General features: G+C 37.0%; 1 protein-coding gene across 1 annotated transcript in view; it reads right to left on the bottom strand.

Moving 5' to 3' along the window:
* The window catches only part of ADGRV1 (adhesion G protein-coupled receptor V1), a 538,647-nt gene that overhangs the window by 343,371 nt on the left and 170,001 nt on the right, over positions 1–25,275 (bottom strand). The window contains exons 53-64 of the mRNA XM_047778281.1: positions 22,889–23,035; positions 19,858–20,113; positions 18,172–18,374; positions 16,335–16,511; positions 15,793–15,975; positions 13,417–13,596; positions 9,699–9,863; positions 4,398–4,515; positions 2,944–3,067; positions 1,890–2,028; positions 1,528–1,713; positions 964–1,196 (exon numbers count right to left, since the gene is read on the bottom strand). Coding sequence (XP_047634237.1) covers positions 964–1,196; positions 1,528–1,713; positions 1,890–2,028; positions 2,944–3,067; positions 4,398–4,515; positions 9,699–9,863; positions 13,417–13,596; positions 15,793–15,975; positions 16,335–16,511; positions 18,172–18,374; positions 19,858–20,113; positions 22,889–23,035 — 2,111 coding nt within the window. The remainder of the gene's footprint in view (positions 1–963; positions 1,197–1,527; positions 1,714–1,889; positions 2,029–2,943; positions 3,068–4,397; positions 4,516–9,698; positions 9,864–13,416; positions 13,597–15,792; positions 15,976–16,334; positions 16,512–18,171; positions 18,375–19,857; positions 20,114–22,888; positions 23,036–25,275) is intronic.

The raw sequence follows: 25,275 nt of genomic DNA, 5'->3' as shown, positions 1-25,275 counted from the left end.
AAGAAACACTTGTTTCCTCAGAGTTAAGCTTAAGTAGGAATTGTTTTTTGTTTGTTTGTTTGTTTGTTTGTTTTTGTCACACCCATGGCATCTAGAAGTTCCCAGGTCAGGGACAGAATCTAAGCCCAAGCCATAGCTGCAGCAATACCAGATTGGTCTCGCCCACTAAATCAGAAAATAAGAAGGTCTTGATATGGTTAGTTCTTGATCTTCAGTGAATGGTGAATTAATGACCAACCATCTTTGACAAATTTTCTCCCCTGCTTTTAAAAATGCCACTGGGGTTCGACCCCTGGCCTTGCTTAGTGGGTTAAGAATCCGGTGTTACTGTGAGCTGTGGTGTAGGTTGCAGACGCAGCTCGGATCTGACGTTGCTGTGGCTCTGGCTCTGGCGTAGGCCAGCGGCAACAGCTCCAATTAGACCCCTAGCCTGGGAATCTCCAAATGCCAAGGGTGAGGCCCAAGTTAAAAAAAAAAAAAAAAAAAAAAAAAAAAACAGCCACTGGGTCAACATCTACCTCATTCGCCCACAAAGAAGACAAGACAGCCTTCAGAGATACCAAGAAAAGAAATCTCTCACTCTAATCTCTTCACAAGCATAGAGACAGAAATGGGGAAACCGAAATCTGTCCCACCAGCTGACCTTTGACCTAGAGAGCAGGGACGCTCTTCCTCTTCCCCAAATTACTACCAGCCCACACCAGATTCAAGCCTCTCACTGCCCAGAATGACTTTACAACAGAAACACACACTTTCAACTTTCAGGCATAAAAATTATGTTCAGAACATTGCATAATGAACTGTCTTTGCCACCATGTCCTGGTCTAGTGTCATGTAAATGGGAGAAAAAGCAGGGAAAGGCTTTGTTGCACTTCAGTATTACCCCCTGTGCAATCTAGTTTTGACTTCTCTTTTCTCTCTTTCTGTTTTGTTTCCCTTTTCCTCTTCTCCTCTTGATTTTACCTTCCCAGGAGTTCCACCTTTGTAATCACTAGAGAAAATTCCTCAGGGCCTTCAGGAAGGCTGTCGTCAAGGATTTCGATCAGGACGCTTTTCACCATCTCCCGTGCTTCAAAGAGGAGCTCCCCTGGTGGCGGGATGAAATCCAAGCCAGCCTCAGCTGTCCCACTCACAGCCTCATACCAGAGCCTCACGGGCCGGAGAGATCCACCTGAACGGATGACTGTGAGGTTGACCTGCACCAAGGAGCGGTTTTTATTTGATTTGGAGGAGTACACTACCAGACAAGACTTAATTCTGAGTCTCTCTAATTCTCTTTACCAGGATTATGTTGAAATGACATGTAAATTTATAAACATCTATAAAATTCTATATACTATTACTGTTCTATATAATTGTATATTTTACATACTACCTATACACTGCATAAATTCTATCATTAAAAGGATACCAGCAATACCAGTTTGTGAAAACTTGGGAATATGAACAAAGAAACACATTCTAAAGCTCACTCATAATATAAAAAATAAAAAGGATATTTAAGCTTTTACGGATTCCATGATCTACCTTTTGCACTTCTTCTGACACTTGAAGTTGCTCTTGTGAAAAGGCGAATCGGCCGTAGGGAAAGTCACTGGCTACCACTGTGATGTTAGCAGTGCTGCTGGATTCACTGAGCATTGCCCCCTCACTGATGCCAGTGAGTTGAAACTCATAGAAACACTTTTCCTCAGGAATGTCATCATTCAAAGCCTTGAGAAGGACAAAAAAGAGCCATGAGCAGCTGAATCAGAACATTTACAGAAAAGTATTACACAAGCAACAATAACAAACTCTGTCATATTAACCACCTCCCAAACCTCCTTCTCCAGGGACACACACACACAAGCACAGGCACACACACAGAGCAAAGGGCATAACACCGATACCTGTATCATGACGATTGCCGCAGACTGGCCATCTCGCATTGTAAGCTTTCCTGATGTCTCAGCAAACTCCCCCTCCGAAGGAGGGAATAGCCTCCAGTAGACTGTGACCTCCCCTGAAATCGCTGGGCCACGAACAAGACTACAACAATACACAAATGTACATTTCAACGCATTTTCATTGAAGGCACTTATCCTAAGTAATCGCTGTGTCCTTCAACAATAAATAATTTTCATTTATTTCAAGAACATTATGCATTTAAATAGCTCTATCTGTCAACTAGAAAGCCAAAGGAAGTCTAATAAGACAGCCACACCCAAAGTACTGAGTTCATGTAAAGCTGCTTGACAAGAATACTGGCAAAAGCTAAACTCAAAAAGTAGAAGGTTTAAAGAAACCAAAAAAAAGTCTGTATAGACATTTCACTTAATACACAAGGTATACCATGTGAATGGCCTAAAGAATAGTAAACACTTCATACATGCAATGCTAATGGAAAAGCCACCAAAAAGAAGTTTTGAAACAAATTTAGCTACTTTATGGATTGTTGCTATCCCACTCCATGTGATAAATATTGTAATAAACAAAATTGTCTATGATCATACCGCTTTATATAAGAGACCCTAATTTTACAATACTTAGAATTATAAAATCTTTGACCCGGGTGAATTTTTAAGGAATGATTTTGCAGCTGAGACACACAAGCTCGTAGCGATGAAGGGAAAACTCTTATATTACATGGTTAGTGACAGAAAATGGCAGAAAGCATAGATCTCTGATGTTATTCAAGGTGGTTTCCTCGACATGAGTTGTGCACGTCATTTAAGAAACAGAAACCTCCTCATGATCTAACTTCAGGATAGGTTAGACTATACCTTTGGTTTTTAGCAAAAATGTGCTCTACTCTCCACAGGATATTACCAATAGATATTAAAAGACAATGCCTGAAGAATGTGTCTGTACTGAGAATAAGGTATTTAGGGCATAAAAATGTTAATTATGTAAATAAAACCTCAAAACCTTCACCCAGGCAAACCAAAATTATGAAGCCCTTACCTGATGAGAGCAGTACCATTGTATTTTGCTGAGGGTTCCCCAATGAGGATGTGCCTAGAAGATGGAGCTATTCCAACTTCGCCTGAGGCTCCCTTATCGCCCCGAATGATTATGGATGCGCTACCTAAGTTGAAGATATACATATACCACTTACATAGAAAAGACAGGTATTCACTTAGTATATGCCTGACGATGTTCTAAGTGTTTTACATACACTAATCGTATGCATTTATCCTCGTGAAAATCATACACGTTAGGTACTAATATTATTCCCATTTTACCAATGAAGACATTTAAGCACATAGAGGCATTGAAGACAGACACTAAGGCAAATGACTTGCCCAAGATCACATTTTAATGAAAGGAATGAAACACGATAGGATGAACTTCTTGAGAGCAAAAAAATGACATGTAACAGTAACTAAGCTCTCACAGCAAAGCTGTTGAGCCGTTTTTATGGTTATTATTAGTTATACCATGATGAAACCATTTTAGCACCCTTCATCCTTTCTCTCTAGATCTAAGAAACAAATTTTCACATGGACCACAGACAAATGAGAATTATGATGCTTGTTTCTGAAATTTCAAAATATCTAAGTAATTACTTTCTGATGAAAATAGGTATTATGTAGGCTAAAAGAGACCAAGGGTCGAATCGGAGCTGTAGCCGCTGGCCTACACCAGAGCCACAGCAATGTGGGATCCTAGCCACGTCTGCAACCTACACCACAGCTCACGGCAACTGCCGGATCCTTAACCCACTGAGTGAGGCCAGGGATCGAACCCGCAACCTCATGGTTCCTAGTCGGATTCGTTAACCACTGAGCCACAACAGAAACTCCTATTTTAAGTTTTAAAATAGTACAAAAGTAACATGTGATTACTGTAAGTATGTGTAGAAAACAGAGGTAACCAAAAACCATGATCAATCTTTCAAGTAAATAATTCCAAACATGTTTAGGACATGCACACAATAAAAATGGGATTATACTGAAAATGTTGTCACGAAGCCTATTTTACTAACATAACAGTTATCCATGTAGTTTAATTTTCTTAACTTTATGTAATTAAGGCTTTTTCTCCCACTTTTTTTTGAATAGTTACATAGTATTCTGCTACATTTTACCTGTCTCCTAACAAAGCATCATTTAAGAAGCTTTCATATTTTACTTTACAAACATTGCTAAAATAAACACCTTTCTTTCAAAAAAAAAAATCATTCAGCTAAGTAGTATGAAATCTTTGGCGTATGACCATACCAAAATTAAGTATTATAACTTTTGCTTTAAAGAGTCTTTAATTATCATACAAGTGGGAAATAACTTTATGCTTTAGCAAACATTTTAAGAAATATTAAGATTAATACTACCTGTCATTGTTACTATAGACGATTTGGTTACATTTTTTTCTGAAAATCTACTCTTTAAATTTCCAAAAATGTCAGTTTCTCTTACCTCTTATTGGAGATATTTCTATCTCATCAACTGATAGCAGCTGAATGGTGAAACGTCTATCCTCCTCCAACACAGGGTCTTGAAGCGTGTGCAGTACAATGGTTTTCTGGGACTCCGTCTGCATCAAATGAGAGGAGTCACACATTTTCCAAATTGACCAAAGTTAAATTCTGAATGGTCTCATTATTAGGATGGCATTTATGATCATAACCATTTTTTAAAGTGTGTTCTTTTTGTCCCCTAGAGTTGTGGGTTTCTTCCAGAGTAAATTACTTTGTAAAAATTAGCTCTGAGCATAAATCCCATTAAAAATAGGAAAAAAAGGAGGGAAATTTTAACATGACTTTTAAATTTACTGAAAAAAATTTCAGCCATTGGAAGCTTAGCCACTCAGCCACTTAGAGTTAAATGGTCACAGTGCACCATAAATAGATCAAGGCCATAAGTGTACTACTTACAAAGGTTATCATTCTACTATCCATTTTCACTCCTTGCCCTCTACCCACTCCTGCTTCCTTCTTATTCCTTCCATAGGTCTGATCTCAAGCACGTTCACTATTATTCCTTCCCCCTCTTAGACTTAGTTCTGTAATTTCTGAGAACATATGTTAAATCTTTAGTGTAGACTGAAAGAGAAAGAATAAGGGAAAGCAAATATACAGAAGACAACCAGCTTAATGCATCTGGACATAACCAAGACAGAAATCATTTTTATCTTAAATGATTTTGTATGCTGATTTAAAAAAAAACTCCCATTTGTACCCCATACGTCATTGACTAATTTTCTACAGTTTGAATTCTGCTGCATATCACTCTTCCTGTACACCATAGTTCTGCAACTGCATCTTTTCTTTGAGATTTTTATTATTAAAAGCATTATTTTAATCTCTTCTCTCACACTATTTCCTCTTCATAGTTCCTTATTTCTACTGTATATTATCTGTACTTTAAAAAAAAATTCATAAGAGCATCTAGGAAAATATATACTTCCTGCCTCAGACCTTATTAAATGTACTCGTGGAAGATCTAGAATTCCCAGGATGCAACAAATCACTGTCATCCCTCTTACTCCCTGCACACCGTGAATCAGCAGCTTTGAACTGTGTGCTTGGCTACAGAGCCATCTGTTAGAATGGAGACACAGGTGTGTCAGAGCTGAGCATCCAAGGACAATAAAGCTGTTGTGCAGCTGAACGTGAAATGTACCAGGCTGGTAGGCAACGAACGAGATGGACAGGATCAAATCCAGATGATCCACATACTCACCCCTCCTGAGGCAGTACTCTGAACAAGGATGGCCTTATTCCCTGGGGGAAAAGATCAGACTGCCCTTTTGGTATGGATACCCTGCTCAACACTAGAAAATCTTCCTATTCATCTGGGAAGTAGATCTAGCAATTAGAAATGAGTAACTGGGAAATTACTGCTCTTTATGACTATGGAAAATCTTTATTCCTTTAGAAAGAGCTCTATTTAATACCGAGAAACTTATTCAGGCATGTACAGTACAATGATACATGAGGTAATATCAGAACCCTGGATTTCAAAGAAACCTTTCCTATGGAAAATCTTTACAGAAACTTCAAAGTAATTTCCAAAATCTCCTCATACCAAGTAAGAAGTATACAGAGGGCTAGGGCATGTTACCTAGCTGTTTCTTGAGCCACTGCATATCAGAACCTAAGAAATGAGTAGATGAAATATCTGTGACATCCAGCTGGAGTCATTAATTCCACTGGAGTAACCAATACTTCGAAAATGGTGGCAGAACATCTAAGTGGCAAATGGATTGCAAGAGTATATCACTGATTAATTACTTAATTGCTCATTAGAAAACTGAAAGGAAAAAGTATTTGCTTCTGTATTGATGTTGAAAGCTCTGGTGAAAAGTCAACAGACTTAAAAAAAAGTAGACTCTGATGATGTTTCATTGGGATTATTTTATTTTTAAAGGTTTGGTCAGATTTCTTTTAGAGAACTACCTTGGGGACTTTGACTCTCTTATTTAATCTTTTTATCGTATTTTGTTTATAGAAATTTGTCTGCTTAGACTTTCTGTATCTATCATATACCTATGAGTCAGTTTCATAGATGTTTACAATGACTTGTCTAGATTTGTACAAAGTAAACTAAAAATTTTATAATTTCTCTTTTAAAGGTTCTTTATTGTTAGCTCTTATTTTGTGAGCTTATTTTCGTTGGTTTTTGAAAAAGCCACTCATCAGTTCTACTGTTTTTCTGGTTTTTAACTAATTTCCTTTTGCATTCATCTTTATTAATTTAGGAAAGATTTATGCAAACATGAAAGCAAAAACCATAAAAGACTGATAAATCTAGATACTCCAGTTTCTTCTCTTCTCTCCAGGACTGTTTGTCTATCCCAGAGCCAAGATTATACTGCCTTCTTTACCTTTGCTACATTATTATCTTAAATTTATCAGAGAAGCCACTCTCTAGTCTTCTTTTTGAGTTTCTGACTCTTCTTTGTTTTTGGCTTTTCCATATGTATTTTAGAATAAGCCCGTCATTTCTCTTCCACCTCTCCAACCCTCCCTCCAGACAAAAGAGTTCAGAGTTTGATAAATACCACTTGACTCTGCTTAGCCTGGACTCACAGTGAAACTCAGATTAAATGGGCATGAAATGCTGCTTTTCCCCCAGCTTCTTTGGGTTATGAAAGCTGCCCATGGAGGAGAAAGCTACATAACACAGGAAACCAGCAAAGGTACATTTTGGAGTCAGGTGATACTAGAACCAAGGTCCTCATGGCTAGTGGTAATAGGACATAAAGAAATTCAACATTTAGGAGTTTCCATCATGGCTCCGTAGAAACAAAACTGACTAGTATCCATGAGGATGCAGGTTCGATCCCTGGCCTCTCTCAGTGGGTTAAGGATCTGGCGTTGCCATGGGCTGTGGGGCAGGTCACAGACATGGCTCAGAACTGGCATTGCTGTGGCTATGGTGTAGACCAGCAGCTACAGCTCTGATTGGACCCCTAGCTGGGAACTTCCATATGCAGCAGGTGCAGCCAGAAAGAAAGGAAGGAAGGAAGATAATTTACAACTCTACAGGACCCTGGAAAGAGAAAGCATTCTAAGGAATCATAAAAACCAACCGCTTGGCCAAAGAGATCATAGTCCTCCTTCAAAGTTATACCCTGGAGGCTGGGACACATGTAGATGGACTGTACTATGCTTTCCTTTCTTCAATTATTTATCTTGATTCAGTCTTTTCATTGGCAGAAACACTAATCTTTTTTTAGGGCCACACCCACAGCATATGGAAGTTCCCAGGCCAGGGGTCGAATTGGAGCTGAGGCTGCCAGCCTATGCCACAGCCACAGAAACATAGGACCGGAGCCATGTCTGTGACCTACACCACAGCTCACTACAACACCAGATCCTTGGTTCACTGAGTGAGGCCAGGAATTGAACCTCCTCTTCATGGATACTAGTCAGGTTCGTTTCTGCTGCGCTGCAAGGGGAACTCCAATTTAATCATTTTTTTCAAGTGTATATGGATGTTAAAAATTCATCTTTGTAACAGATTGTCTTTCTGTTATTATGATATATGATAAATATTTTGACTCTGTACAGAGTTCTTTTTTTTGTTTTGTTTTCTTTCTTTTTACGGCTGCACCTGCAGCATATGGAAATTCCCAGGCTAGAGGTCAAATCAGAACTGCAGCTGCTGGCCTAGCCCACAGCTTACAGCAAAACCAGATCCTTAACCCACTGAGCTAAGCCAGGAATAGAACCCACATCCTTGGGGACACTGTGTTGTGTTTTTAATCTACTGAGCCACAAATGGAGCTCCATTACAGTGAATCATGTTTTTTTAACATCTTATTTTATCCAGTGCAAAAGAGAAACATTTTTTGTCATTCTGTCATCCCTTTTTGCTTCATTTTTTTGTCACAATTATAACTATTTTTCATTATCCTTGAAATTAATCCCCCCCCCAAGATAAACTTCATTGTGGATCTTTTAAATATTTTAGTCTGGGACTGGGTGAGTCCTTCTGATCTAAAAATTGAACTGTTTTTGTCAACTCAGAGAAATCTTTATCCTAATAACATAAGGACCAACCTATTCTCTCCCCGTAATATGCTTTTGAGAGATATGCCACTACCTCACCCATTCCCAGAAGAGCAAGATTTAAGTCTAGAAAGGAATCAGAGTCACCCATGCTGTGTGTAATGCTGAAGAATTAAAAGCCCCAAGGTGAGTATGGAGATTCAAATATATACTTTGTAAATCTTGGCCTTTAGGATATCTCACTCCTGTGTGGAGAAAGACACACAATTACTACTAGGTTTAATCATAGGATAGTGCCATTTTGCAGAGCAAACTGGTCAAACAGCTACAATTCCATATCGTTTGATCTAATAATTCCTGTGATAAGTCCACTTCTCAATCAACATGTAAACAGATAGTGGTAATACACAAAGGTGTGTTGAACTTGGCTTAACATCAGAAGAGAAGACTTTAGAGGGAAGGTGGTCAGCAGGATGAGAAAACAGCAACTGGATAAAAGAGTGCTATGAAACTACCCAGAATATTCTGGATTATTAGTAGATTGTTATTACTGAAGCACAAAGGACCATACTAAGCAATAAGAAAGACGAGGAGGCAGCTATAGCCAGGATTCCCTCCACGAGGCTTTGTGTACCATGTTGCAGAGCCTGAAGTACAATGAGCCATTGGATCATTGATTTCTCTAACGAATATCATTTTAATGAGATACTCGTTATAGAAAGAGATCCCTAATCAGTGGCATGGATCATGTTAAGAAAAGGGAAAAGACTTGGGATGGGAACGTTAGTGAAAAGACCACCCAAAGAAAGATGATGGAGGCATGGATCATCACAATTATGACAGAGTCGGTGAACCAGAAAGGGTATTTAAAAGGGAAAGCTGACCAAACTCAGTTGTCAAATACACACAAGAGTTACAGAATGGGTGGAGATGGGAATAACACCTGGGTATCGGTTTGGTTGACGGCTTCTGCCCTCAACCAGGGAGGAAATATTGAGAGAAGCGTAGTTTTAATGGTGGGATGGAGGCAATGTCTGAACTAAGCTTGGTTTCAGAAATCTAGGGGTGTGGGTGTGTGTGTGCATGTGCGTGTGTCTGCGTGTGTGTGTGTGTGGTGTTAATGACTTTTCCCCACAGTGCATATGATTTCAAAAGTGCCCAGAGATAGTGAAAACTGTCATATGCATTCATAAGCAATATTATGGAAAAGAAAATCAAACAAATTAGAGAAAAACTACAGGAGTCTTGGTGACGATTATACCTCATCAAAGTGAAGTGTTCCATTCAAAGGACTGAGATCATCTTTGGCCATCTCATCTATGGTCCACTGAAGTCGGACGGCTCCTTTTCCTCCTGGGGACCGGACAACTGTCAATGTCACATATGAATCAGGGTCATCAGACAAAAGGGATTCATCCACCATCACCTGAAAAAAGAAAATCCAGTAAGGTTTAAAAAAGAGAGAAAGAGAGAGAGAAGGAGCAGGACAAACAGAATCTCATTTCTATTCACAGTAACTGCAATTTTTGAATTTAGAACTATTCATGGCATGTTACAATCATGTGGCAATGAAAAAAAAAAAAAGTTTCACCAAATCCCACTCCATTTTTGTTCTAGACACTTCAGTTCCTTGGCATTTCCTAGCCTCTTCTGCAATTAGGTGGATCTTGTGACTGAATTCTGGCCAAAGGAATAGAAGCAGAAGTGAGGTATGCTAATCATAGTCTGACCATCACCTTCCCACACAATCTCCCACATTCTCTCTTTCTCCATTTGCTGGGGATTAGGGAAGAACAGCGTTACAGATGGAGAGAGTCTGGCGCCTGAGATGCCAGTTGGAGAAGAGGTGTCCTTAAGACCCCCCACTAGGGACAGCGATGTAGAAATAAAGTCTTATTATATTAAGGAACTGAGAATTGGGGGCTCTTTTTATGGCAGTCAGGCTTCCCACACAATAAAGACCTAAACTGCGCTCTGACTTTATCTGCAGTTTGACAACTTCAATAAGTTCAATTTTTAAAAAAGGCTTTATTAATCTGACATAAAGAGAGAAGGAAATTCAGTATGTTAACTTACCTGTGCTAATTATTTTTTACACAAAATCCTTAGTAAAAGATTTGGTTCAACTGAACTGCATTTATTAATGTGGTGAAGCAAAGTCCAAACTGAATCCATACTATGGACTTGCTATGTAAATACAAAAATATAACACAATGCTCTCCATTTTCAAGAAAAACGCTTAATGAGCATATAATTCAATCTTATTTGTTTTTCCCCTTTCATTAGATTTTTGCATTAGTGTCAAGAATAGAGATTTGAAGCCAACTGATACTTACTGAGCTTCTATTTTGTCAGGTCTTGCACATATTTTACCTTATTTAAACTTCACAAAAATTCTAAGAAATCTGAGGGCCACAGACATACATATATTTGGAGGAAAAGGAGCTTGGAATTTAGTTCAGATGTTTTGACTTCACACCCAGAGCTACTCACATCACTTCTCAGAGACCAGAAATGTTAAACAAGAAAAAAGGAAAGTCAGAAAAAAAAATATACTATGAACAAAATGCATACATAAGTCCTTTTTGTTTCCACAGATAATAACATTCTAGTTTCAGTTTCACAAATTTTTCCACAAATTTCTGCTATTTCCATTGTTTTGGTAAACTCAGCACATTGCCCTGTGAGCAGCTTATTAATTTTGACAGATTAATACCAATAATCTTTTCTCAGTGTTCTTCAATTCTCCATCTAATCTGTATCGCCCAAAAAATGCTAACAGAATGTTCACTCCATGCATAATAATATGTATCTTCGATATATGTTAAAAGACTAACTCCATATTATCAAGAGCCTTTGTCATAAGAAAGATAGGATACAAGCAAAACAGCCACAAAGGGATAAACAACAAGCTACTATTAATACTACCGACAATTAAAATAGCAATTGACACCCACTGAGTGTAAAGTCCAGTTATATGTGCTTTACATATATCAACTCACTTACTCCTCACAATAAGGGTTATAAGAAATAACACAGTAGGGTTTGGGTGACTGTAAGACAAACTGGAAATCTGAGGCTATTACAATAAGACAGTAGCTCCCAGACCAAGGGTGCACAAGAGTTTTTGCGATACAGTTTATGATAGCAGTTAAAATGAATACACAAAAATTATTTATGAATAGTTTAACTTCATTTTCTCAAAAAGTGATAGAAAATTGTAAATATGCTGTCCAAAGGCTAAGTCCAAAAGTGTGACAAAGTTAACAGCAAAAATATTATTGTAAGGTTTCATCAATCGAACATGAAACTTTTAATCTCAGAAGCTAATACAGAATATACTTTTAATATATTTAATATATTTTATGAAAATAAATTACATATTCATGTATATTAAAATATTTCTTTGCTTATATGTAAAGAAGGCAGGCCTGGATGGAAATACAAAATTCTAATGATATCTATCTCAGAGGAATAATACAACAGGTTCTTTTACTTTAATATGTTTTTTAATTTCCTAGACCATTTAGGTTGCCTAGGAAATATTCACAGCTATTCTTTGTGAATCTATCACTCTTTACCAACAGTTACTTCTGCTCATTCCTTTCTCAGGGGAGAAAAAGAGTATCATTAGGCTACAGCAGTGAAAGTGTTCTGTCCCTTTCAGTGTTTTCACTTTCTTATGAAGTTGAAATTTCAATGATCAAATCACTGGGCAATTATTAGGGTTTCCCTGAATCTCGGATCATTGGAGTTCCCGTCATGGCTAGTGGTTAACAAACCTGACTAGTATCCATGAGGACGCAGGTTTGACCCCTGGCCTTGCTTAGTGGATTAAGGATCTGGTGTTACTGTGATCTGTGGTGTAGGTCACAGACGTGGCTCAGATCCTGCACTGCTGTGGCTGAGGCGTAGGCCAGCAGCTACAGCTCCAATTTGACCCCTAGCCTGTGAAACTCCATATGCTATCGGAGCAGCCCTAAAAAGAAAAAAAACAAAAATTAAGTAATTAATTGATTTTGGAGCATCTAAGCAGGCCAGCCCTGACAGGCAAGTTGTAGGTCTAGCCTTGTATCCACAGAACAGTAAAGACAATGGGCATTAGAATAATTTATTATTATTCTAAATGATCTATGATGAATTACTGATTATCTATAAGTGATTAAATAAATGGAATGGTGACATAGGAGTCAGAGGAGTTGTTATGTATATCAAAACTATCTAAAGATTTGTACGATTTTTGTCATCTTGGAATTTCCTTTGAAAGGTAAAGTCATAATAATCATGACACGATCATTATGCCACAATAATTATGATATACTTTCTAGAATTGCATTTTATATTTAAGGTGTACAGAGATAATTTAGTACTAGTCACCAAATCTGACTACACAAATGATTAAGCTTTTTTTTATCCATCGGGGGTTAAACCAATAATAATGGGGCTCATTCTTCAGGTCCTCGAAGTAAGCAGCCAATGAGAAGCAAGAAGGGAGAGAGATAAGAAAAAGGGAAAAACAAATGAGCTGGGATGACTCGGGTATTTTGTTCAGTATAAATCATGAGAGAAGACCTGAAAGGTGGATAATATAAATCCTTTTCCAGCTAAATCCATCTTGGGGTGTAAAACCAGAATATAACAGAATCTTGGTTTATAATCAGGATAGTCACCTGGCAGCAGAGCAGGCAGAGAACAGAGAGTATAGACAAAAGGACCTCTGGATCTATTATTCCCAATAACAGAAGTATGTTCCACTTTGCAAATGCCTGATGTTAAGAGCTCTTATTATAATCAACTTGTGTACATAGGTTAGAGGACTGGCCTCTAATTCAACAGCCAACCCAAAAGAGCCTTGAGAAAAGAATTGTAAGTGAAGAGCAATGAAGAATTTTGAAAAAAAGAAAAATACCTTTCACTACAAATTACATGAAAAATTAGCCTAGGGGAAGGCACCCCCCTCCCTGATATATGTCACTTACAGTCTCTTCTTCAAATCCAAATACTCCGAATGGAGAATCATTCTGTGGAATAACAACAGTTACCACAACATCATCGCCAAGCCTGCCTCCTCCAGCCACCTTGATTAAGGAGATACTGAACATCTCCATGAGTTCAAATTCAGCATCATCAATTATGGTAATTTCTATCATTGCACTAACCTGTAAAAGAAGGAAAAGAGGGAGGAGGAAAAAAGGAAGAAGGGCAGGAGAGAGGCAGGGAGGGCATAATGTAATAGCAAGTTTTGATCACGTACATCTTAACTCTTTAGTTTGAACTTAGAAACACAATGCCATAGAAAATAAAGCAGAAATTTTTGCCTGTTGTGCTCATAATACTATTGTAAAGTCATATGTATTTACAGCATTTCAAAATTTTTCAGCCTATTGTTTCCAAGATAAAGGAAATTTTATATGTGATAAAATAGAGCATTATTTATAGATTTTTTTAAATGAAGCCTTATTCTTGAACAAAAATATTTAAAATGTTATGAAGGCTCTAATAATCATTGCACATAAATTTTAGTATATTTAGTACCGATAAGGTATAATATAAAACATTACCAAATAAATTATTACTGTCTTCAGCATTTAGAATAAATCCCTTTGGTTTCAAATTATTGTTCTTATAGTATAAGGAAAAAGACAGGCATGAAGAAAACCCAAATTTCCTGTTAAGAGAAGTTTATGGTAAGGATTTCATTCATTTTTCTGGGCCTATGTTAAAAGTTTCTATAACTTAAGAAACTTACTTTATAAATAAGTAAAACTTGGTCCAGCTCATGATTTCACTACTGAAATCATAAAAATAGCCTAGCTGTACCTCCATATTTAAAACTCTTCTGTAGCCCAGAAGTAAATGACATAGACATTTATCAAAAAATGAAGTTTCCCTACCTACCTAAATTCACTTTTAATTTAATAACAGAGAAAAGGAGGAAATCTGGACATCACATGCAGAAAAACAAAACCTGAACAAAATCAAATGCTAAAGTGTTAGCTTATTAAAATGTCTGCACCTCAAATTGATATGGTAGACTACAGAATTCTTTCCCTAGAGGATATTAAATTTAAGAATAATGATGCTTCTAAGGATGCTGATAAGTAATGTGACTTTAACTTCATGAAATGAATAAAGTGCTGGTGATATTACTAAAGTTGGAAGGCTACTTCAATGAAAAATCAATTTATTTCTTTCTACTTTTTTTTTTGTCTTTTGTCTTTTGTTGTTGTTGTTGTTATTGTTGTTGCTATTTCTTGGGCCGCTCCCGCGGCATATGGAGGTTCCCAGGCTAGGGGTCCAATCGGAGCTGTAGCCACCGGCCTACGCCAGAGCCACAGCAACGCGGGATCGGAGCTGCGTCTGCAACCTACACCACAGCTCATGGCAACACCGGATCGTTAACCCACTGAGCAGGGGCGGGGACCGAACCCGCCACCTCATGGTTCCTAGTCGGATTCGTTAACCACTGCACCACGACAGGAACTCCTTCTTTCTACTTTTAATATAAGTAGGAAATGTTTTAAAGTTCTAAATGTGTTAAAAACTCATGACTTCGCATTTTAACAACAGACTTTTATGCGTAGGAAAATTTAGATCTGCACACTTAGCTTTTAGCAGCATTTACGATCTCCCTAAGGGCAACTAATCAGTTGATACACACTATGCAAATCTGTGTAAGCAAAATCAGACTGCATGGTAACAGAAACTGCTATGTGAAGTTACCAGCATTTTCATGGGTGTTCACATGCTTTTTCTACTTACTAATTTAAAGATTCATGAAAACACGTTATTCTTACATATTGCAAAATACTCAGTTCACAAATTTACAGTTCTTACAACTCAATTTTTAAGACTGGGTGGTCCAAATCTAGAATACTGCTTTTCAGTTTTTTACCAATTTTAACTACTTTATTCCTTTTTTATCATTTTAGCCTTTTTTTGGATAGTAGTAATAAATGCACATACTTTTAGTGAAAATCCTAAATATCTGTATTTATAAGCATTAAGAAATAAACAGAATAAAAGAACATAAAATTCACAGGAATAGTCTATAGTTCATCAGGCAGGTTGTTATATATTCTTGGGCACCTCTAAGCCCAATATTATCCTCTTATAATTTCAATTTAAAATAGAATAAGGTGGGAAAGTTCAGAAAAGGAGGGATTCTTGCTTATTTATGTTCTCTTCCTGTATCCATTAATACATTATACATTAACTAACAACATTTCTGTTTGCCTGGCATGGAAATTTAAAGTATAATATATTAGTAGTCACTACCGCATATTCAATTGGTAGATGTGTATAAAATGTCTGAAATACAACCAAAAACGTTAACTTATCCAGGAGTAGCATACTTGTCTTTCTGCAAATTCAAGAATCCCGTGAGATGGCGTCAAGTCTTTCGGGCCAGCACTGTCCAGTGTTGCTTTCCAATAAACCTTTACTGTCCCAAAGCTTCCAGCCAGCCGGATCACAGGAACCTGAAGAATGTTCAGAGGTGGAGGCACCTCATGGGCAGTAATAACTCCACCAACATCCTTTAAATAAAGAATATAAGTTAAGAATCAAAACAAAAGTAACTCTAAGTCATTCCTTTTTAAATATATTATTTCTGTGTATAGTTCTTATACTTCATTCTTCAATGTAGAAATCAATAGTTGCACATAAGTCTACATAATAGGTCTTCAGAACTCTTAGAGTGACGTGTAAATAAACTTGCTTAGTCTTCTGGTCTCGCTCAAAGAGAACTACGAGTTAGTCCATAACATAAATTTTAAGACAGATCTTTATAAATAGCTACGAGAGAAGTCAATTCATTTTCAGAAAATACAGACAGTGGCCCAATCAGCAAGTACAAGCTCTTGTATGACTATAAATATGTAAAAGTTCATCTCACTCTGGTAACATGAAAATTAAAAATTCCTCTGGGATCATCATTTTCTTCAATTATTATCTCGACCATTTCCATCCCAGGCCTCTGCACACGTGGCTGTTCTGCAGAGAGGTCAGAGTTCACCAAGTACACCTCAGTGATGTTGACAATAAACCCTTCCTCCAGCTCAGGAGCATCATCCTAGGGGTGAGAACCAGGGAAGGGAGAGAAAGCGGGGTTTTTTTTAATATATTGAATTCTCATTGGAAATACAATATTTTTCAGTAAAGAATGTCCAAGGGAATGGGCAGCTCTATTACACATATAAAAAAAAGTTCCTTTTTATGTTTTAATACACTCTTACTGACAACTTCAGAATCTTAGAGAATAGTCAGGTTTATCACTGATGTTTCAATGGAAGCTATATACTCATGAGCAAGTGAAATAATTTTTAAAATTCCATCCTAGGAGTTCCCTTTGTGGCCCAGCAGAACCTGACTAGTAACCATGAGGACAGGGGTTTGATCCCTGGCCTCGCTCAGTGGTTTAAGGATCTGGCATTGCCATGAGCTGTGGTGTAGGTCACAGACATGGCTCAGATATGGCACTGCTGTGCTGTAGGCCAGCAGCTGTAACTCTGTTTTGACTCTACCCCCTTTGACTTCCATATGCAGTGGGTGCAGTCCTAAAAAAAAACCAAAAAAAAACAAAACTATCCTACAATTTTGACCACATCCTACTGAATATGTTTTACATATGTAATATTCCCTAAATTTAGGAGAAACTGGTATACACATCTTAAACGTGAAAGCTCTAGATTTGTAAATCTAACTATAATCCTATATTTTACTTTTTTAAAATTGTTACTTTATTTTTCAGTAAGTAGTAAAAATTCTCAACAGATAAAAAGAATACTTAAGAGTTCTCGCTGTGGCACAAAGGAATTGGCAGAGTCTCTATGCCAGGACAGAGGTTCAATCCCACCCCAGCACAGTGGATTAAAATGATCCAGCATGGCCACAGCTGTGACATAGGTTGCAACTGCAGTTCAGATCTGATCCCTAGCCTTGGAACTCTATATGTTGCCAGGAGGCCAAAAAAGAAAAAAAAAAACAAAAAAGAATACCTAATGAAAAGGGAAGGGAACTTCTGTTCTGCCCCATCCCTCATATCTTTCCAGAATGTCCTCTTCATAAGCCACTATTATCTAATACCAGTAATACTGCGATTAGTAACATTAATATTATTATATAATATTTATTTGATGGTATGATTATAATTAACATTATATATAGTACTATAATATACAAACATAATTTTGTATTACATATTTTGATAATACTCTTAACCAATTTGTTTCTTGTTCATCATTACAGATGTATATACACATTCTCTTAGACACATAAAAGAAACAGAGCAAGTGAGAGCACTAAAAATAGATCTAATCTTAACTCAAGGAGTTGTAGCTTGAAATGAAACTGCTGCCCCACGAAACCAGTAACAAAAACAACCAGATTGAGTTGGGAATTTTATTCATTCAGTCACTAGTGGAAAGCAACAAACCAACAGAATAGAGGATTCAACCAGATAGTTAATTAATCTAAATTCAATGCTATGAAGTTCATTCAAACAATATTTCAGTTCAAAAATAAATGCAAATGATTAATATACTTATTTTTATCTTTCAGTTATAAAATATTCATTCACTATGCATTAGCGTGAGTGGGAACATTAGAGTACTTACATCTTTACATTTAAAGAGCATCCTTTTTAAAGATTTTTATCTTTAAGAACATCACATTTTTATCTTTAAGAGCATTTTCCTTTATTTTACATCATATTCATTAGAGCCTAGACTCACCGGTAAAATGGCAACCTTGACATAAGTTTCTTTTATGTTTTCTTTCATTATTACCATTGTTTCTTGTAGCACATAATCATCATTCTCAGTAGCTTGATTATTGATGTGCAGTAAGAAGTTGGGATTAGCTACCAACTGAATGGCTATGTCTCCCAGTAGTCCTTTATCTCGAACAATTTTTAACTGAAGAGCGGTGATGTTCTCTGAGAGACAGACATGCCTCAAGTAAGTAAGTTTTTCTACTTGCCATTGACGCTGTTCCAAGCACTTAGGGTACAATGTTCTGCATTATTCCTTTTGGGTAAGGAAACAGAGGTAAAGCAAAAAACAAAGTATACTCCCCCAAGGAGTATTTTGTGCTTTATCTCCCTGTCTCCAAAGTTGTGCTGAGAATCACCTTACACTGCTATTATTACATCTCAACTCTAAACCCTCATTTCTGGTTCTCTAATTCACTCTCCTATATTGCAAATGTCATGCACTTTAACAGAAATTGCTTAGGAACGTGCATACCTGCAGGCTAAGCAGAGGTAGTAATTATAAATGTTAAGAAGATTCTTCGAAATGAAAAATTAAACATAGTCACCACTGAATTATCTAATCATTGGCAGAAGAATAATTTCATTCTTATAGTAAGGTGGCTTTCTAAAAGCTCAAAGTATTTCACAGCACCTATTTTTAATTTTATTTCTTAGATGTTTAAAATTGAATTTGCCATACAAATGGAAAAAATACTTGTCAATTTTCCCTACCAGTCTCTGGGTTTCTAATGACCAAATGTTGTGCCTTTGTTTCCAGAACAAATAGCGCAATTTCTGGTACTTACTAGGGGCTTCAAAAGTGATTGGTGAATGGGTAAATGAACAGATCATTTTATTTTAAGACTACTATTTCTGATCTCATATATGCAGATATATAAAGACCCAAATGCATAATTATACTTCCCTTTTTTCCATCAGCTATTATAAATGAAAGGTCCTTGAAAGATAGGCATATTCCTATCTGAAATTTTTAGAGCCCTTACATAGAATATCCTTAATACATAAATACTACATATAACCTTTTATTCAAATAAGTCAAATGACCTTTATCTATAAAAATATATTTATTCCATAGTTAAGAATATTTATGCCAAGAAGCCAATATTAAGCTCCAAGGAAATAGGGAAGCAGGGGCTTATTGCTTATACTTCACAGAAAGAACTATTATTTTAATTACTGCTTTTACTGGATTTATACTGGGTTTAATAATTAACACCTTGAGTACCATATGCATTTTTCTATGTTGCTCATTGTTTCCTATAACTACTGAAAATCTATAGAGGGGGAAATCTGGTAGGGAAAGAACAAACAAATTTTAAGAACAGAAAAAAATAAATGAAATTTTTTAAAATTTCTGAAAAAGAGAAAGTAAAATAAAACCCAGACATTTCACTACAATGCCTCACTAAAATATTAAAATTTCTATTATGACAATAATGTCTCAAAAAGAAGTATTTCATGCTGCATTATCACTGACTGATGACAGGATGATAAAACTTAATAAAGACAAAAAGTAAAAAGGATTAAATATGGCTTGTCAAACTGAAAAATATCAGATAAAAAGAAATTTACATCCCTAGTAACTATTAGAATTGGATTATCCAATAAAACTCAATAGAACATAAAAATATTTAACAAGATTTACCTTTAGGCTCTGCTACTCTAATGAAGAGAGACTCAGCATGCCAGCCCACCAAGCCATAGGGTGAGTCACTGGGCAGAGTGGTGATCACAGACTTTTTTCTTTTCTGATCAATAGTTGCACCTTTTGATGGGTCCTCAACCCCTTCTGTGATAATACGGATGAGTGTTACAATCACCATCTCTGATAACTCCGGTAGGTCATCAGCAAGAATAGTCAGAGTAATTGTAGACAGCGCCTGGCCTTCAGAAAACGAAATCTAAAATTTTAAGAAGATTTTATTTATTTTCTAGTTATCACTGTACAGTAATAATGTCAAAATGTTGGGTTATCTTTTAATACTGATTGTCTTAAATATATTTAGGCAACATAGTATGATCCTATAAACCAATCAAATGCCTTTCATAAGACAAGTGGAAGACTGTTAGGAAAAAGAAAAAGTAAAACACCGCTGACACTTAAGCTAATGAAACATGTAGCCTGAAGCCTACAGTCTACTAAAATATTGAATACATACCCTCTGCCTAGGAATCTAAATCCTAGTACCATATACAAAAATCATAAAGGAAGATGGTATATAGCTTAAACATTTTTCTCAACAAAATTTTTGCTAGAGTTACTATTTTTCTTGCCTAAATTCTGAATAGAAGTATTATTTAATAATGAATCAATCAAAACAGAAGTAGAAAGGGAAAGACAGGCACAGATACAAATCAAAGCATTTCTCTCCTCCTTAGTGTCTCTACTGTTAGAAGGGGAAAATCTGAACTTGCTAAAATTCATCTGGGGAGTTACCGTCGTGGCGCAGCAGAAATGAATCCACCTAGTAACCATGAGGTTGTGGGTTCAATCCCTGGCCTTGCTCAGTGGGTTAAGGACCCAGCATCGCCGTGAGCTGTGGTGTAGGTCACAGACGCGGCTTGGATCTTGAGTTGCTGTGGTTGTGGTGTAGGCCAGACCCTTAGCCTGGGATCCTCAGTATGACATGGGTGTGGCCCTAAAAAGCAAAAACAACAACTACAAGCCATCTGAAGTCCTTCCTGATGGGGCTTCTGTCTGCTTCTTAAATAACACTTCCTCTTGTTCCCCATCTCCAGTAATATGGCTGTGAGCTGCTTGCAACTACTTAAACTAGTTTACAGGCCTATTTTGCTGCCGTTCATCTTTCCACCTAGAGAAGGCACTTGAGGATATAAATTTAAGAGCTTTATTATTAAAATCAGGAGTCAGAAAACTACCACCCTTTGGTCAAATGCAGTTTTTAATATGTAAAGTTTTATTGGAACACAGCCAAGCTCATTTGATAACACATTGTCTATTGCTGCTATTGTGCTGCGAAGGCAAAGGTGATAGCTGGGACAGAGACCATACAGACCTCAATATCTAAAATATTTATTATCTGGCCCTTTACAGAATTTAATGACTTTTGGATAAAATAATTCATCCAAAGTAGTCTACACTTAAGATGTTATTACGCATTTAAATTAGAAGTAATTTTTATCATGCTTATATAAGAATATTAATTGGGGGAGTTCCCGTCGTGGCGAAGTGGTTAACGAATCCGACTAGGAACCATGAGGTGGCGGGTTCGGTCCCTGCCCCTGCTCAGTGGGTTAACGATCCGGCGTTGCTGTGAGCTGTGGTGTAGGTTGCAGACATGGCTCGGATCCCGCGTTGCTGTGGCTCTGGCGTAGGCCGGTGGCTACAGCTCCGATTCCCCTAGCCTGGGAACCTCCATATGCCGCGGGAACGGCCCAAGAAATAGCAACAACAACAACAACAAAAGATAAAAGACAAAAAAAAAAGAATATTAATTGGGGAAATATAATTGGGGAAACATAGAACACAAGAGATATAACTTAAGAGTGCTGGTAGCTTGAATAAGTAAATATTCAATGCAATAAAATTTGCCATAATATTCTTAACACACTGAAGCTCCAGTCACATTTCAAGTGATACAGAAACCTAGAAATGATCAACTATAACATACACCTGACTTTTGTATAGAAAATTCCATGAGGAGCCTTTCGAAGCACTCTTCAGAGAAGCATTTGGGCAAAATACAAAGATTATTTATGAAACTTAAGACAAGTCAAGGAGACAACCCATCTTCCATTTAGGAACAAATGGCTCCTTGAACACCCTCTCTGTAAGTCATCTACTTCTTTGGCGCACTGTGAGTCCATTCTTGAACCTGTGGCACAACTGTCTACTATCTCCCCACAGTAGCTAATATGATCCTCTGCCCAGGCCCCTTCTTGGGGTTGATGCATCCATCCCACAGCCGCTGGGAATAACCAGCTTCTATATTTCTCACTGGGAACTGCCCTCAGCTGCAGCAAATTATTTCGTCCAAGGTTATGCCCCAACCCAAAGGTGACCAGAGGTAAAGGATACAGGGATGCAACATCACAGTCCCCTTACCCCAATAGGAAAAAACCTCAAAGGACCAACTCAGCTCCAGGACGTCCTCATAAACTCAACCTTTGGGGCCATTGTCTGGGGATCAACTTCTCCCTCTGCTCACGCTTGCCTTCCTCGCTTCCTTATAGATCTCCTTCCTAGTAAGCTTTCTGCCCACAACTCTCAATTTCAGAGTCTGTTTATAGGAAACTCAATCTACATCACTCAGAAACTCTGGTCTACCTTTCCAAATGTCTGGCTATTGTGCATGAACTTGTTGCCTATTTACTGCTTCTATTCTACCCCAAATCTTGAAACTACATTTCCAGCCCTCGCTGGATTGGTTTTATCTTTCTGACAGTGTAATACATGCATAATTTGGCCAACCAGTGTGCTGAATCTCAAAAGGGATGATATTTTTACAGGTATTTTTGGTATTATAGGGAAAAAAAAGAAGAATCACAGCAACAAAACTAACATTAACTTTTATCCCTCTCTATGGTGATTAGCAGGAATCCAGTGCTGACAGGGTCAAACTCAAACATTTCCTCCTTAAGGCAGGGTTTGTTCTCATGCATCAACAGTAACCAAATTTAAAACTGACTCTCCTGTAATTCTGTAAATTACGTACCACTCCTGAGGTAGGAAATATATCACTAATACTTCCATCAGCTTCCCAGGCTACAGTTATTCGACCATATGTTCCTTTTAAGCGTTCAACATTCAAGGTTACTAGGCTGTCTTGCTCCATTTCTTCTACTTGCTTATATAATGAACTCTGAAAAATACATAGGAAGTCAAGAGGTGTTATGTGAAATTACCTAAGCAGATTTTATTTCATGATATTATGTATTTATAAACATCGCAGTACTAAACAACATGATATATTAAGTATAAAATATATTTACAGAACAGTAATACAGGATGACCACACTTTTATTTTAAAAATATGCATGTGTGGATAAGTAAAAGGCTGAGTTAAAGTAGATGAAAATATTGCTATAGGATTTTTTTTCCAGATAGCGTATTTTTCAAATTTTCTTCAATACACATACATTATTTTTATACTCACAAAGCATATACATTTTTTGTTTTCAGTTCTTGTTTTTATATTTTCTGCATTTTATTTATTTTCATACATATAGGAAACAGTAGAATATTACAGTAAATATCCAAATATTTAATTCCTAGATTCAACATATCATTTATATCTTAACGATGTATTTTAAAGTTAGAGATATGTGATAAATTCATTGTGTTAATTATATACCCACATATAGATGCCATTACTGTCACCTAGAGTATTTTTTCTTTTTCATTTCTTGAAGTTTTATTGAAGTATAGTTGGTTTACAATGTTGTGATAATTTTTGCTGTCCAACAAAGTGATTCAGTTATATACACATCCATTCTTTTTCAAATTCTGTTCCCATACAGGTTATCACAGAATACTGGAGAGAGTCCCTCTGCTATTCAGTAGGTCATGCACATTTTTAAAAGAAGTATATAGAATACGTAAATAGCTTGCAGAACAGAGAGTGAGGGGAACAGAGAACTCTTGTTCTCCCATGCTAAGCTCTGACAATCTTCCTAGGTCTTTGTTTCCTGTTTATAAAGTAAGTTTTGGTCTACATGGTCCCCAGGTCCCACCCAAATGTAAGGATGTCATGAGAATCAGGGAGCTCTTCTAATCATCTACAAATTTATTTTGCTTTATTAATGTAGTCATTTTTTAAAGTTTTTTATTATGATTGATTTACAATGTTCTGTCAATTTCTGCTGCATAGCAAAATATATAAAAAGAATATACATATTATTCTCACATTATCCTCCACCATGTTCCATCACAAGTGATTACATATACAGTTCCCTGTGCTGTACAGCAGGTTCCCATCTCTTAATTCATATCCTCTGAAATGTTTCCATAGGTTGTGATGTTTCCACAGATGAAGTTTCATTCTTAACTCGTGGTCTTTACAACTGTTTTTTTCTGCTAGAACTAACCCTTTCCTGCATGTTAGAATTCCTTAGTCTCTTCTTCTTCTCACCTATACCTCCCAGCCTCTTTCCTTTGTTCCAAATTGATTTCTGCCTCTGTGTGACTGCCACATTCCCTGCCCACCACCTGCAACTTCTCTTGCCAGCCATTTAATGAACTCTTCCTCAGAATTAATACTGCAGAAAATCCCTTCTTATAAGAGCCCTGGTTTCTCTACAGGCAACAAAGTGAGAATACAGAGTATAAAGATTTTTAAAATCTTTCCAACAAGATTCTTCTTGTCTTTTTACTTACTTTCACTAATCTGAAAAGAGATCCCCCCACCCCCATTCATTTCTTAAATGAAATTAAGAAACTTCATTTAAGCTTATGAAAACCTCTAGTTAGAATGCAATCCTACAGCAATATTTTACACAGCATTTTAACACACTGTTACAGATGTTACATTGCAATAAAATCTTGCTCAGGGCAATCAAATATTCCTACAGAAAATGTCTTGATTTTAAAATACACATATAATTTGTTCAAAAAGACAATGCCTTTTAAAAAGAGAAGCCTCTCACTGACTTCATATTCTCTGTTAATAAGGGTTAGTAAAATGAGGTTTTGATACAGCCAGAGAATATTCAAGGAACTCTCAACATCTAATAAATCTCATTTTGCAATGAGGCTGTCCAAACACAAGAGGCCTGTACTGAGAAATTTTATTGGCCAGACTGAAGGAATCTAGGGTACTATCTATTGGCAAGGATCAAACCACCACGATTTCATGTCTTTAGAATAACTGTGAAACAAGCTTTATTAAGAGAGATCTATGCTTAAGGAGTTGAAAAGTAGAATGTACTCCCCACCTGCAGCAAGGCCACAATGAGAAAATGAAGCTGAGCAGCACGGCCCGTAGGGTCCTGCCCCAGGGTCACCTTCTCTGCCTTCCATGTGTGGACAAGATCCTGAGAAGCACATGAGTGTTCTGTTTCCTCCTCTGCATAATGACAGGTTCATAGTAAACACCTACTGTGT

This window comes from Phacochoerus africanus, chromosome 4 (assembly GCF_016906955.1).
Source record: "Phacochoerus africanus isolate WHEZ1 chromosome 4, ROS_Pafr_v1, whole genome shotgun sequence".
Taxonomy (NCBI): domain Eukaryota; kingdom Metazoa; phylum Chordata; class Mammalia; order Artiodactyla; family Suidae; genus Phacochoerus; species Phacochoerus africanus.
This window is presented reverse-complemented; position numbering and strand designations above follow the sequence as displayed.